General features: G+C 40.5%; 1 protein-coding gene across 6 annotated transcripts in view; it reads left to right on the top strand.

Annotated features, from left to right (window-relative positions):
- Positions 1 to 15,700, top strand: part of Acbd5 (acyl-CoA binding domain containing 5) — a 50,871-nt gene that overhangs the window by 20,030 nt on the left and 15,141 nt on the right. For 4 of the 6 annotated variants that reach the window (XM_029471612.2, XM_029471624.2, XM_021149341.2 and 1 more), the window contains 4 exons: positions 1,046 to 1,243; positions 2,131 to 2,237; positions 5,865 to 6,093; positions 11,154 to 11,356. In XM_029471612.2, the coding sequence (XP_029327472.1) occupies positions 1,046 to 1,243; positions 2,131 to 2,237; positions 5,865 to 6,093; positions 11,154 to 11,356 (737 nt within the window). The remainder of the gene's footprint in view (positions 1 to 1,045; positions 1,244 to 2,130; positions 2,238 to 5,864; positions 6,094 to 11,153; positions 11,357 to 15,700) is intronic. The other 2 variants (XM_029471610.2, XM_021149350.3) reach the window with 1 other exon arrangement.

Below are 15,700 nucleotides of genomic sequence, written 5' to 3'. Positions count from 1 at the left end.
AACACTGCTCATTGTTTTTAGTTGATTTTATTCTAACTACCCAAATACTCAGTAGTCTCTGAAGAGACAACTTCCAACCTTCTCTCTTTCTTTCCTTCCTCTTCTCTCGCTCTTCCTGTTTTCACTGTCTTATTGCCATGAGAATTTTTGACATCTACATAATGCATCAACACTTCAATTCTGTTTTTTTTTTATTTGAATAGAATCACATCTTTCTCTTTTCCTCTTTTTTCCCTCCCATTTCTTTTCTGTTTTCCAGCAAAGACTACTCATCTTTTCATTTAAAGGTACTCAGCATGGCTGCTCAGACTGTATTAGTGCCAGAAGCCCAAAGTGAAAATAGAGCATTTAAGGATACATAGTGAAACCATTTCTCAGAAAAACCAAAACTGGGGTTTTTTCATGGTGGTGGACACCTTTAATTTCAGTGATTGGGAGGCAGTCTCTGTGAGTAGTGCTGTAATACCTACAGAAACCAAAGGAAAGAGCAAGATAATCTTTTTTTTTCCCCATATGGAGATTTATTTTGTTTTCGTGTGTGTCTATGTGAGCATATTGTTGCCTACAGAGCTAGCAGAAGGTATTGGATCCTCTGGAGCAGGAGCTCTAGGCAGTTGTGAGTCTGACATGGGTGCTGGGCAATCTCTGTTGCCCAAGATGATGAAGAGGAGGAGGAGGAGGAGGAATAGGAGAAGGAAGAAGAAGAGGGGAGGAAGAGGAGGAGGCGGAGGGGTGGGGAATGGGATCATTTTGAAAAGTTAATGTGAATTTTGGGTGAGCTTTGGTATGTAGTAGTTCCTTTTGCAAGGAGCCCACTCATTTCTCCTATCTAGATGGGAAGCCATTCTTGGATTTTGGTAGTTTGGGAATTGACTAGTGATTCTAGGGGAAAAAAAAATTTTTTTTCTTTCTATGTAGACTAGGCTGGCCTTGAACTCAGAATCCATCTACTTCTGCCTCTTGAGTGCTGGGATTAAAAGCTAAGTCATTATGCCTGGCTACTAGGTACTTTTGTGCATCTCCTTCCTTTTTTTTTCCATACAAGATAAGAAAATGATGAAGAAATCAACAGATAAGAATTTGGAAATCATTGTTACCAATGGCTATAAAGGCAGCTTTGTTCAGGATATACAGAGTGACATTCATACTGATTCTTCCCGGAGCACCAGAAGCAGTGAAGATGAAAAGCCTGGAGATCAGAGCTCTCAGCAGACAGGAAACACCATTGTCTCTGTTCGCCAAGGTATTGTCCTCAAGTGATCCTCTCTAATCATTTTCCAACAGTTAAAACACTCTTGGGGCTGGTGAGATGGCTCAGTGGGTAAGAGCACCCGACTGCTCTTCCGAAGGTCCAGAGTTCAAATCCCAGCAACCACATGGTGGCTCACAACCATCCGTAACGAGATCTGGTGCCCTCTTCTGGAGTGTCTGAAGACAGCTGCAGTGTACTTATATATAATAAATAAATAAATCTTTAAAAAAAAAAAATAAAACACTCTTACTAGTTCTAGGATGGTTAGAAAATCAGTTAGGACTTAAATTTTCATGTTTAGTAATGTCTTCTTAGGGTTTGTTAATACTGTAAGGGTTGGTTGCTTTGAAGCACAGTGAATTAGAGTCAGGGAATTTTCTTACATTTGTTTCTTTTTCATTTTGTTCATCACGTGTGGTGTATGTACCATGGTAAGTCTGTGGAGGGTCTGTGAGGTCAGGAAGGACAAGTTGAGTTTCTACCATGTGAGTTCTGGGGACTGAATTTAGGTTGGCCGCCAGCTCCCCTAGTCTTTGAGCCATGGTATATTTTGCTAGGACCACCCTTTGTAGACCTGGTGGCCTAGAACTGCTGATCATTCTCCTGCCTTAACTGCCTGAGTCTAGCTGATTTGTTCAGTTGAGTAGATATAAAGCTTTGGAAGCTTATTTAAAAACCCTGACTTGGAATCAGGTACAGTGGAATATCTGTAACCAGCACTTCAGAAGCTGAGGCAGGGCCCTTGCAGATTTGAGGCCATCCTGGTAGACAGATTTCTCTCCTGAATGAGTATAATGCTCAATTGTTAAAAATAGAATGAAAACCTATTTTTCTTGTCTTAGAGTATAGTTACACTGTGGACATTTGTTCGTCTTTAGATAGAAATGAAGATCCCAGTGAAGATGCTTCAGGAGTACACCATTTAACAAGTGACTCAGATAGTGAAGTCTACTGTGATTCTATGGAGCAATTTGGACAAGAAGAGGTAAAGATGACATTTTCCTATTGGCAGATCTTTTGAGTGGTGTTTCCAGTGCACAGAATATAGTATGACATTCCTGAGTGGAAATGCCATAAGAAAACCCACCACTTTGTGTGTTAACAAGAACTAGCAAAAAAAACATCTAATGCATAACTTCAGTTGGGAGCTAAGAAGCCTCTTCATTGCTTTGGAGACATGCCTATTGTAGGGCAAAGGGTTTGCCGTGCAAGCCTGTACACTTTAGATTCTCAGGACTTGCACAAAGCTGGAGGATGTTTGTAATCTTAGTACTCCAAAAGTGAGATGGGATGTAGAAGGTCATAGGCCAACTAAACTGCTGTATGTCCTGATGAAGAACAAAAGACCCTGTTTACTGGAAAGCAAGGGTAGACATTTGAGTTTGTGGTCCTTTAACTACCACATGTGGGCTGTGGCTCTCTGCTAAAATAACAGCCATGAACACATTGGAGTACCTACTACATATCACACATGCTCTCTCTCTCTCTCTCTCTCTCTCTCTTTCACACACACACACACACACACACACACACACACACACAGACATGACTAAACCTTGAAAATGCTTAAACATTTATAGTTTTATGTGTGTGTGAGTATGTGTAAATTAAAGTGTATAATAAAGGTGAGGTGAGAGATGGCTCAGTGTGTAAGAGAACTTGCTGCACAAATATGTGAGCACCTAGGTTTGAATTCTCAGCATCCATATCAAAACCATGTGTAGAGGCCAGCATGGTGGTGAACAACTTTAATCCCAGAACTCGAGAAGCAGAGACAGGCAGATTTCTGTGAGCTTAGTCTAGCTAGGGCTATATTGTAAAACTGTCTCAAAGGAAAAAAAAAAGCCATTAGTGGCTATGTGTGCCTGCCCCTCTTCAATACCATGGGGAGCAGAGAGAGGATGGCCACTGGGGTTTTTTGCTGTCAGGTCTAGGTTCAGTGAGAAATCCTATAGGCTATCAGATACTGTCTAGCTTCTGCATGTGTACCATGGGAGTACATGCCTGCACTGATACATGGGCATATCTCACACACACACACACACAATATACCACATCATTTTATTTGAATACTACAATAGTAGAATTAGAATACAATTATATTAGAACACTACATTAGAATTAGCATGCTAATATAACAGTAGAATAATATAATAATATAGAATTCCATGATAATTTACCTTATGTGCATTTTATAAATATTGTGTGGCAGGGAGAATGGAGGTGTAAACTGTGTAACCATGAGCTTTTTTGCCTGGCCTCTTGGTTCTCAGAACAATGACTCTGAAACTTAATTATTCATGAATAAATGCCTAGGCCAAAAGCTATGACTCATTCCCTGACTAGCTCATAACTTTTATAACAAAAATATTATATAACAAATGGGTTCATTTGTTTATTCTAGTCTGTGACTCCCACCTGGCTAATTACCTCTCCTCATTTTCATTCGTCCATCTCTTCTGAGTCTGGACAAAGTCTCTCACCTCTCTAACTTCCAGAGTTCCAATCTCTCTCTACCGCAAATCCCACCTTCTATTTCCTGCCTCAGCTAATAGACCATCAGCTTTTTATTGACAGGTGATACTTCTCTGTACAAAACTGTTTATGCTACTGTCCCTGCTAAACATTGATTAGTGAAGAAAATTGAGTGATCTTCAGATGTAAATTCTTCACACGTACTATATTCCAGTCAGTTAAAATTTTTAGTTCTAGGCTGGGGAGCTTGTTCAGCAGTTAAGACCCAAGTTCGAGTCCTAGCATCCATGTCAAGACAGCTCACAGTTGCCTATGAACCCAACTGTGGAGGATCTGGTGCCCTCTTCTGGGCTCTAAGGGTCTTACTCTTGTTTGCAAACACCATACAAAGTCACATACAAAATGTTTACATGTGCGCGCATGCACACACACACAAACACAACTACAAGTAAAATGAAAACCAAAATCTACTTTTGTAGAAATACTATTCAGATTGTCTGTGGTTGGATGTGGTGGCCTATACCTTTAATTCTAGCAGTTGGGAGGCAGAGGCAGTCATATCCCCAAGTTTGAGGTCAGCCTAGTTTACATAGAAAGGTCTAGGCCAGCCAAGGCTACATAGTAAGACTCCCCAAAACAAAACAACAACAACAAACCCATGAAAGTTGGTGATTAGTGCCTTTCCCCTCTTCAAGATAAAGCTATGTATGTAGCTTTGGCTGGCTCAGAACTCCATATGCACTCATGTCTGGTGTTGATAGAGATTGACCTGTGATGGCACCTGCCTGTGCCTCCCTCATTCCTCCCTCGTGCAGTATGGCATATACTTTTATGTTTTCACCTTTTTCTTCATCTTTCTTAATCCTCAGGAGTCCAGTCTTGGTTCCTGCTTATTTGGTTTCAGCCATGATATGGCTGATAACTAAACGAAACACAGCGTGTTCTCTCTTCTGAACTCTCTGCCTAGTATGCTGGCACTAGTTTTATGTCAACCTGGCAGAAGCTGGAGTAACTTTGGGAAGGGGACTCTCAATTGAGAAAATGTTCCCACCAAAATATCCTTGTGGGGTCTTGATTGTGATTGATGTACATGGGCCCAGATTGCTGTGGACAGACACCACCATTGGGCCTATGCTCCTGGATGGTGGAAGAAAGCAAGCTGAGCCAGCGGAGAAGAGCAAGGCAGTAAACAGCACTCTTTCATGGGTTCCTGCCTTGCCCTTCTTGCCTCAGTGATGACTTACAAGCTGTATGGTAAAATGAACTCTTTCTTCCCTACTTGCTTTTGGTCATGGTGTTTTTAGCACATAACAGAAACTCTGAGACACCTATGGCTTCAGTTTTCACTTGCTTGTATCTGAACCGTTTTCTTTTCCTGTTCTACAGTCTCATCTTCTGTATTTATTGTAGTATATCACCAAACTGTCTAGTCTGCAGAGCTTTCCACGTGCAGTTGTTTTTAAGACCAAATATGATTCTTTTGGAAGTTTTCAAACCATCTTCCATCCACCTATATTGCTGGCGTCTGTCGCCGTGAAGCCTTTGGTTTGGCTCATGCTCACTTGTGCTTTTTGCTTTTGCATCAGTGGCTGACTGTAGTTCTGGCTGGTCTGGAGCTTACCATGTAGACCAGGCTGTCCTCTAACCAACAAAGATCTGTCTGCTTCTGCTTCTGAGCGCTGGGATTTAAAGGCATGCACCACCACACCTGACTTTACTCATTTGTTCTCACTTGAAGCCTTTTCTGACCAAAGTTGCTATTCAGCTCTAGTAAGGGTTAGGTACCAATTTGATTGACCTCTGAAGTCTGTGCTGCATATTGTTTCTCATGAATCTCAGCAGACAATGGAGCAATAATCTCTTCTGACTCCTTATTAAGTTGGTAAGCAAGGATCCTGTTTCCTTGAAAAGAAAATTCCTATCTCTATTATTTCCTGTCTGTGGGAAGCCACATATAAATTGCAGAATTTTTTAAACAAAGAAATATTTTCAGCAGGAACATGAAAGGGTCCTTTTAGAAAAACAGTACTTATATTATTATGAAAACTTTGGTCTATCATTTATATTTTAAGTCTTAACTGTCATTTTAAATTTGTAGTCTTTAGACAGCTTTATGTCAAACAGTGGACACTTTCAGTATTATTTAGGTGGTGACCCTACTCAGCACTTGGAAAGTTCTGGTTTTTGTGAAGATGCTCAGCAATCTCCTGGAAATGGCAGCATTGGGAAAATGTGGATGGTAGCAGTCAAAGGAAAAGGTGAAGTGAAACATGGAGGAGAAGATGGCAGAAGTAGCAGTGGAGCACCGCACCGTGAGAAGAGAGGTGGAGAGAGCGAGGACTTCTCCAGTGTCAGGAGAGGGAGAGGTGTGTGGTCCTCCTTCACTGATCCCTGACAGTCTCATTGTCTAGGCCTAGACATGGCCTGAGACTTGTGATCGATCCTTTTGCGTCTGGCTGGCATGTGTTGGTGTGACAGTGAACAGCTTTACTTTTTACATCTTTTGTATAGTGTTTTCTAAAAGAACATTTTGTGTGTGTGTGTGTGTGAAAGAGAGAGAGAGACAGAGACAGAGAGAATGTGTGTGTCTGTCTGTCTGTTTGTGTGTATACACTCTACATGCAATGGCATGCATTTGGAACTCAGAGGACAACTTGTCAGTCTTTTCCATCATGTGGCTCCCGTGAATCAAAGACAGGTCCATGAGCTTAGGCAACAAGTGTCCTTGTGTGTTGAGCCACTCTGACGGCCTGTTCTGGAGAGTTTGTAAGGATTTCCCTTTCCTTTGGAGCAGTCACTGGCTGCTCTAACTTTTGCTGCTACTTTTGTTCCCTGTGTAAAAGTCAGTCTGAATCTTTCATCTTTCCTTACAAGTCAGCTAGGAAGCATGAAGGAACACTGAAACTGAAACATTGACAAGAGCAATGTGGGCTGGCAAGACAGTCAGTCAGAGGCTAAGTATGCTTGCTCCTAACTTGAAGACTTAGGTTTAATCCCTGGAATGAAGGGGATATATCTGACTTCCATTAAGTTTTCCTCTGACCTCTAATGCATGCCTTGGCATGAGCATTCCCTCTAACACATCTGACACTAAATAAATAAATGTGAAAAGAATTAAAAAAGAATAGTGATGTGATCAGGGAGTAGACTAGATATGAATGAGAAAAAAAGTAAATGTATTTGTTGTAGTTATTTCTGGTAAGAAATGAAGATACTGTTGAAAGATGAGAGGAGAGATGGCTCAGTGGTTAAGAGCACTGACTGTCCTTCAGAGGTTATGAGTTCAAATCCCAGTAACTACATGGTGGCTCACAACCATCTGTAAAGAGATCTGATGCCCTCTTCTGAGGTGTCTGAAGATAGCTACAGTGTACACATATATAATAAATAAGTAATTAATTAGAAAAAGATGAGAGAGAGAACATAAATATATAGAATTTAGAATTGTAGTGTAGAATAAGAGGTATAACTCAGTCATAGCTTGAGTTCAGTCCCTGCCATTGATAGAGAAAAAGAAAGGGAAAAAGTAGGATTGAGAAATAAGCATTTGAACAAAGTATGGATACTTCTCAAATTTCAATAGGGTTAAGGCCCAGTACGTCCTTTATAACTTGTATTCATATAGCCTAACTGTCCCCACTATACTCAGAACACTTTTGTCAGCCTGCTCTTGGGCAAAGTCACCTAACACAAAGCTTGTTTAAAAACAAACTGTACTTCAGGGGCTGAGAGATGGCTTGGAGATGAAGGGTATTTGTTGCTCTTGCAAAGGACCTAGGTTCAGTTCCCAACACCCATATCAGGGTTCAGAACTGCGTGTAATTCCTGTTCTGGAAATTGAGCACCCTTTTCTGGCTCTGTAGACACCTGCACAGACATAAACATACTTTCTCTCTCTCTCCTCTCTCTCTCTCTCTCTCTCTCTCTCTCTCTCTCTCTCTCTCTCTCTTCCTCTTCTGGCTCTGTAGACACCTGCACAGACTAAACATACTTTCTCTCTCTCTCTCTCTCTCTCTCTCTCTCTCTCTCTCACACACACACACACACACACAGAGAGAGAGAGAGAGAGAGAGAGAGAGAGAGATAGGCAGGCAGGTAGACAGACAGACAAATCTTAAAACATACCATACTCCAGGTGAAGACTACATTACCGTATTGGTATTCTTTTGTACTGCTGCAGTGTTGAAGAACTATATGTAGAATCTGTGTATTTGGGACAAGCTTTTGTACACAAATACATAGAAGTAGAGACGAAATCAGGGATTGCATTCTATACTCAGTTTACTGACTTTCTATAGGCCTAGCCCTTTACTTGCATTATATATAGAACTGTATCCAGAGCTTAAATTAACTGTGGTGTGCTTTCACACTTATTTCCTGCTTATACCTTTGAACCAAGAGTGTGTGGGAAAGGCAAGAAGGAAATACCCTTAGCTTCTGTTATGAGGAATGATCAGTAACACCCCATTTCTATAAGAGTATTCAGTAGCTGGGCGTGGTGGTACACGCCTTTAATCCTTGCATGCCTTGGGAGGCAGAGACAGGTGGATTTCTGAGTTCAAGGCCAGCCTGGTCTACAAAGTGAGTTCCAGGACAGCCAGGCCTATACAGAGAAACCCTGCCTTGAAAAACAAAAAACAAAAAAGAAAACAAACAAACAAACAAAAGAGTATACAGTATGCTTGTTTCTTACATGTGAGGACTCAAATCTCAGCAATACACTACACATGTGGGCACATGTGCAGAGAGAGAAAGAGAGAGAGAGAGAACACATGAAGGACAAGAGGGAGCAACATAAACCTCTCATTAGCTTCCTGAAAAATAAATTGGCAATACTAAGAACCTTGACAAATTTGAGATATTTTGATTCAATAGTATCATATTACAATCTGTAAATCTGTACTAAAGGCATTTGATGGTTAATAATTGGTTGTCAACCTGATAGGATTTAGGGTCACCTAGGAGTCAAGCCACTGGGCAGGCTTAAGAGAAATGTCTAGTAGATTAATTGATCTAGGACTTTGAATAAAAAAAGAGGAACTGAGACAAGCACTGGTATTCATTGCACTCTACTTTCTAACTTCACACCCACTGTGACCTGTAGCCCCATGCTCCTGCTGCTATGCTAGCCCTGCTGTGATGGACTTCCTCTTGACTGGAGGCCCAGATAAAACCTACCTTCTTCCTTCAGTCTGTCAGTCCCTCCCTCCCTCCCTCTCTCCCTTTCTTTCTCTTTTCCTTCCTTCCTTCTTTCTTTCCTTCCTTCCTTCCTTCCTTCCTTTCTTTCTTTACTTTCTTTTTTTCTCTCTTTCTCTCTTTCTTTCTTTCTTTCTTTCTTTCTTTCTTTCTTTCTTTCTTTCTTTTTTCTTTTTTTTTTTTTTTTTGAGACAGGGCCTTTCTTGGCTGACCTGGAACTCATTCTGTAGATCGAGCCGGCCTCAAACTCTGCTTGCCTCTGCCTCCCACGTGCTGGGATTAAAGGTGCATGGCATTACTGCTTTGCTAAAGCTTTCCTTTCTTAAGTTGCTTTGACTAGGTAATTTGTTCAGCAACCAGGAAAGTAACTAACATAGGAGTCAACAAAAATTTAGAGATAATTAATATACAAAGACATTCATTGCAACATTATTTGTATTATCAAAAATTTGGTTTGAAGCCTGAGAGGTGGTAAAATTTCTTGCTACATACACCTGATGGTTCAGTCCCTGGATCCCACAGTGGAGCAAAAGAGTAATTTTTGATAGTTGTCCTAGGACTTTCATATGTGCCATGGCACACAGACATCACACACACAATTTTAAAATAATTGTAGGCTTTTTTTTTTTTTTTTTTTGACATGAGGTCTCCCTATATAGCCCTGGCTATCCTTGATCTCTACATAGACTAGACTGGCCTTGAACTCATAGAGATCTGCCTGTCTTTGACTCCCAAGTGCTGGGATTAAAGGAGTGCAATACCACACCCAGTCTTTTTTTTTTTTTTTGAGATTTATTTATTTGCTGGACAGTGCACGCCTTTAGTACTTGGGAGGCAGAGGCAGGTGGATTTCTGAATTCGAGGCCAGGCTGGTCTACAGAGTGAGTTTCAGGACAGCCAGGGCTACACAGAGAAACCCCGTCTCAAAAAACAAACAAACAACCCCCAAAACCCAAAAAAAACCCGGATTTATTTATTTGAGTGCTCTATTTGCATGTACACCTGCATGCCAGAAGAGGGCATCAGATCTTATTGGAGATGGTTGTGAGCTACCATGTGGTTGCTAGAAATTGAACTCAGGTCCTCTGGAAGAACAGACACTGCTGAGCCATCTCTTTAGACCCCACACCTAGTCTTAAAATAATTTTTTCTGTTTTTTTTTTTTTTTTCCTGACAGAGTCTCATGTATGCTAGGCTAGCCTTGACCTCTTTATGTAGCCCAGGACTACCTTTTCCTACATCTAACTCCCAAGCATGTGCCACTCACTGTACCTGGTTGTGTATTAGCAGAATTTTATAATTTCTAGTCTGGTGTGCAGAATGGTTGAATCAATTATTTCATTGTTTATATTAAGGAATTTATGAAATTATATAAGTGTTTTTGGAGTAAGAGTCAATGGTGGAGAGAAATGCTTGTAATATGATTTAAATAGTAAATAATCATGAAGGATAAAGCCAAGTTTTAAATCAGTGCATATGAAAAAATAAGTGGTAATATAGGAAAATCTTAGTAGCTAGATATTTTAATATGTATGAGGAGTATGCATCTTATAATTTGAAATCCCTTTTATGTGTTAGCAATATATTGAAACCAAGAAGGAAAGTTTTGTTATTTAACTTTTAATACTTTAAAACAACAATTAAGGTTTTTTTTTTTTTTTTTTTTTTTTAGTTTAAATCAGTTTTATTTGCAGTAATGAGCATTTAAATTTGGAAAAAAAGATTTATTTTGTGTGTATGAATATTTGCCTGTATGTATAGTGCACCGTGTGCATGGCTGTTGCCCACAGAGTTTAGAAGAGAGTGTTAGGTTCCTTGGAACTGGAATTACAAATGGTTTTATGCTACCATGCAGGTGCTGGGAACTAAACCCAGGTCCTCTGCAAGAGCTACAAGTGCTCTAAACTGCTGAGCTATCTCTCTAGCCACAGTAATGAGTTGTTGTTGTTTTTTTTTAACATGTACTCTGAACATGTATTATCCTTCTGAATTGTATAAACATGGTCATATATTAGTAAATTATGTACAGTATTCCTCTAATAGAGAATAGACGCTTATATATTGATATTTTTAACGCTAATGGTTTATTTTATGTACTTCTTCATTGCTTTTATTTTACTTTGTACATTTATTTACATATAAAGGAATTAACAAGGAAAGTGAATAATAGACTATTTCAATTTGAAAAAGAAACCTTTATTTTTAGCTAACTTACTTTACTCTCTTAAAGTAGGGAATAGAATGCCACATTTGAGCGAAGGAACCAAGGGTCGGCAAGTAGGAAGTGGAGGTGATGGAGAACGCTGGGGCTCAGACCGGGGGTCCAGAGGCAGCCTCAATGAGCAGATCGCTCTTGTGCTCATTCGATTGCAGGAGGACATGCAGAATGTCCTTCAGAGACTTCATAAACTGGAAACACTAACTGCTTCGCAGGTAAGTTAACTGAATTTATCTCATTGCTATCTTATGTTTTTTGATTCTATAAAACAGTTTAAAATCTGTCTCCATGAGATTTGCATAAATATATCTTTATATTCAGATTTGCATAAATACACAAGTAAAATTTTTTGTTAACAATAAAATCACCTAGTTTTGAACATATTGTTTAAGAAGAGACTGGCCTAAAAGATGGGTGCCATTTCCATTAATAGAAAAATTTTTAGAGTGTAAGGTTGAGCATTCCAGAGGGCTAGAGAGTATAGTTAAATGGCCTAGCTTTCACAAGTCCCTGGGTTCAATCTGTAGCACAAAAGAGAATAAAAAGTCAGCACATTGGAGTTACGGATTGGATACTTGGTATTAGAAGAAAAAAATTTACTAAACACTTAAGCATAAAGAACTATTAACAGGGGGCTGGTGAGATGGCTCAGTGGGTAAGAGCACCGGACTGCTCTTCCGAAGGTCTGGAGTTCAAATCCCAGCAACCACATGGTGGCTCACAACCATCCGTAACGAGATCTGACTCCCTCTTCTGGAGTGTCTAAAGACAGTTACAGTGTACTTACATATAATAAATAAATCTTAAAAAAAAGAACTATTAACATATTCTTTTCTAATACATAATAGTTATCATTAAAGAGTCATTTTTAGCCATGCATGGGAGGCAGCCTGGTTTTCATAGACAGTTCCTGGACAGCCAGCGCTATGTAGAGAGAGACTGTCTCAGAAAAAAAAATAATTTTTGTGTAGTAACCATTTTCTATTTGTATTGTGCTAGCTAGAGACAAGATATTAAATTGCTAATTATTTAGGGTAAGTTAATTTTCCTATAAAAATATTTAAAACTAGACACCAGAGATCAATGTAGAGTGATAGTTTGATCTTTACTATCTTTTGGCGCTCTAAGATCTAAGGATGTTAAACCCTTGAGATTGCTGAGAGTGGAGAATCAGAGTGAGTCTCTGATTCTTCTGCCTTCTCTTTTTCTTCTCTTTGTCTTGTCCAATTCTGATATAATTGCTTTGCTTTGTCTTGTATTTTGTTCTATTTTATTATTATCCCTTAGAAGCCCGTTATCTTCTGTTTTTTTATTAGATGTTTTCTTTATTTACATTTCAAATGTTATCCCCTTTCCTCATTTCCCCTCTGAAAACCCCCTATCCCATCCTCCCTCCCACTGCTTACCAACCCACCCACTCCTGCTTCCCTGTCCTGGCATTCCCCTACACTGGGGCATCAAGCCTTCATAGGATCAAGGGCTTTTCCTCCCATTAATGTCTGACAAGGCCATTCTCTGCTACATATGTGGCTGGAGCCATGGGTCCCTCCATGTGTACTCTTTGGTTGGTGGTTTAGTCCCTGGGACTCTTGGGGTACTGGTTAGTTCATATTGTTGTTCCTCCTATGGGGCTGCAAACCCCTCCAGCTCCTTGGGTCCCTTCTCCAACTCCTTTATCTGGGACCCTGCATTCAGTCCAGTGGTTAGCTGTGAGCATCTTCCTCTGAATTTGTCAGGCTCTGGCAGAGCCTCTCGGGAGACAGCTATATCAGGCTTCTGTCAGCAAGCACTTGTTGGCATCCACAGTAGTGTCTGGGTTTAGTAACTGTATGTGGGATGGATCCCCAAGTGGGGCAGTCTCTGAATGATAGCCTGTTCTCTTCTAATGAAACAGAAAGGAGTGGATCTGAGGGGAGGAGAGGTGGAAAGGAGCTGGGAGGAGTGGAGGGAGGGGAAATTGTAATTAACATATATTATGTTAGAAAAGAATTTATTTTCAATAAAAGGGAATACTGAATGCTGGAAAACAAAGTACAGTAGAGACTGAGGGTGTAAGTTGGTGCTAGCATATTCCAGGCCCTGGGTCCAAATCCTAGACCACAAAAAAGAAAAAGACACTATATCTAGTGACTTATAAAACCCCAAGAGAAACACAGACATCCTAGGTTGTTGAACTTTTTCTTATACAAATGGCTATTCTTGTAATGAATAAACCTGATATAGGTGCCAGAAACTGACCTTAGTGCCTCTGGAAGAGCAAAGTGCTCTTAAACACTGAGCCATCTCTCGGGCCTGTAACATTTTTTCTTTCTTTTTCTTTTTTCTTGGAGGGGGGTGGTTTTGATTCAGGATTTCTTTGTGTAGCTTTGGCTGTCCTGGAACTACCACTGTAGACTATATGGAACTCATAGGGATGTACCTGCTGCCTCTGTCTCCTGAGATTAAAGGCTTTTCCCACTATGCCTTAAGCTGTAGCCCAGGTTGTCCTCAAACTTGTGGTCTTCTGCTTGTGCTTCTTCAGCACCACCATGGCTTTCTTTCATTTTAAAAATAGCTACTGAATCCAATTAGTACTGTCCATTTGCACAAGGGCAGGAAGCCATCAACACAACGTGAATACTTACTATTCACCACATCCTTAAAGAGCGAGCCCTCCAAGCAGCAATCTGTAAAGTGGGGATCCATCAGCACCTCTCCCATGAATGCTAAAATTTTGGCTGTTCCTCCTATGGGAGGCATTGAGCATGTAACAACTTGTTGGTATGAGTTCATGAGTACAACAGTTAAGTCTTGAAGACAGTAGTTCATAGCATTATTCTGTATCCTCTTGCACTCTTTTACTCAAAGAAACCAGTCTAAGGGTTGATATAGATGTGCCATTTAGGGCTGAATTATTCTCAATACTTTGAGCAGTTATGAGCATCTGAACCTCACCATAGAGGAAGTTTCTCTAGCTAAGATTAAGAGTGGTACGAATCTGTGTACAAAACATTTAGAAGTATTTGGATATGTCCATCTAGTAAAACAACAATACTATGTTTCTCCCTAGGTCTGCGACCTTCCCAGCTATGGGCTTTTGGCCAGATTTATAGTATCAGATATAATTAGCTTCCTGTGTAACAGGCCTCAAATAGATTTAGGAAGTGTTTGGTTACTTGGCAGTTATGCCACTATTGCACCACAGCTTAAATCTTCCTGTCATGACAGTATTGTATATGCAGGGTCCAGAGTTGATGTCTTTTCTCCCTCAGTGGCTGGTATAGCATATGCTGGGAGTATGAAAGCTAGCCAGAAGGGAATAAGTTTCCAGGTCAGTTTCAGACTGATTTCTTACTATCCTACAACCAAAGTGTCTACTCTTTTTTTTTTTTTTTTTTGGTTTTTCGAGACAGGGTTTCTCTGTATAGCCCTGGCTGTCCTGGAACTCACTTTGTAGACCAGGCTGGCCTTGAACTCAGAAATCCGCCTGCCTCTGCCTCCCGAGTGCTGGGATTAAAGGCGTGCGCTACCACGCCCAGCTCAAAGTGTCTACTCTTAAATAATCTCAATGATCATTCTTTTTCTCTAAAATCATAGTAAATGGAGAAAGTGGAATACTGTTGTTTTTTTTTTACCCCAATTTATTAGGTATTTTCTTCATTTACATTTCAAATGCTATCCTGAAAGTCCCCTATACCCTCCCCCCTTCCTGCTCCCCTACCCACCCACTTCCACTTCTTGGCCCTGGTGTTCCCCTGTACTGGGGCATATAAAGTTTGGAAGACCAAGGGGCCACTCTTAAAAATGATGGCCGACTAGGCCATCTTCTACATATGCAGCTAGAGACTCGAGCACTGCAGGTACTGGTTAGTTCATATTGTTGTTCCACCTATAGGGTTGTAGACCCCTTCAGCTCCTTGGGTACTTTCTCTAGCTCCTCCATTGGGGGCCCTGTGTTTGATCCAATAGCTGACTGACTGTGAGCATCCACTTCTGTGTTTGCCAGGCACTGGCATAGCCTGACAAGAGACAGCTATACCAGGATCCTTTCAGCAAAATCTTGCTGGCATATGCAATAGTGTCTGCATTTGGTGGCTGATAATGGGATGGATCCCTGGGTACAGCAGTCTTCTGGATGGTCCATCCTTTCATCTCAGCTCCAAACTTTGTCTCTGTAACATCTTCCATAGGTGTTTTATTCCCAATTCTAAGAAGGGACAAAGTGTCCACACTTTGGTCTTCGTTCTTCTTTTCATTTTGCAAATTGTATCTTAGGTATTCTAAGTTTCTGGGCTAATATCCACTTATCAGTGAGTACATGTGAGTTCTTTTCTGATTGGGTTACCTCACTCAGGATGATACCCTCCAGGTCCACCCATTTGCCTAGGAATTTCCATTGTGTAAATGTACCACATTTTCTGTATCCATTCCTCTGTTGAGGGACATCTGGGTTCTTTCCAGCTTCTGGTTATTATAAATAAGGCTGCTATGAACATAGTGGAACATGTGTTATTACCAGTTGGAACATCTTCTGGATATATGCCCAGGAGAGGTATTGTTGAATCCTCTGGTAGTACTAT

The sequence above is a fragment of the Mus caroli genome, unplaced genomic scaffold (assembly GCF_978045245.1).
Source record: "Mus caroli unplaced genomic scaffold, Mus_caroli_1 scaffold_2, whole genome shotgun sequence".
Lineage (NCBI taxonomy): Eukaryota > Metazoa > Chordata > Mammalia > Rodentia > Muridae > Mus > Mus caroli.
The sequence above is the reverse complement of the archived record's forward strand: the minus strand, read 5'-3'. Positions and strand labels throughout refer to the sequence as shown.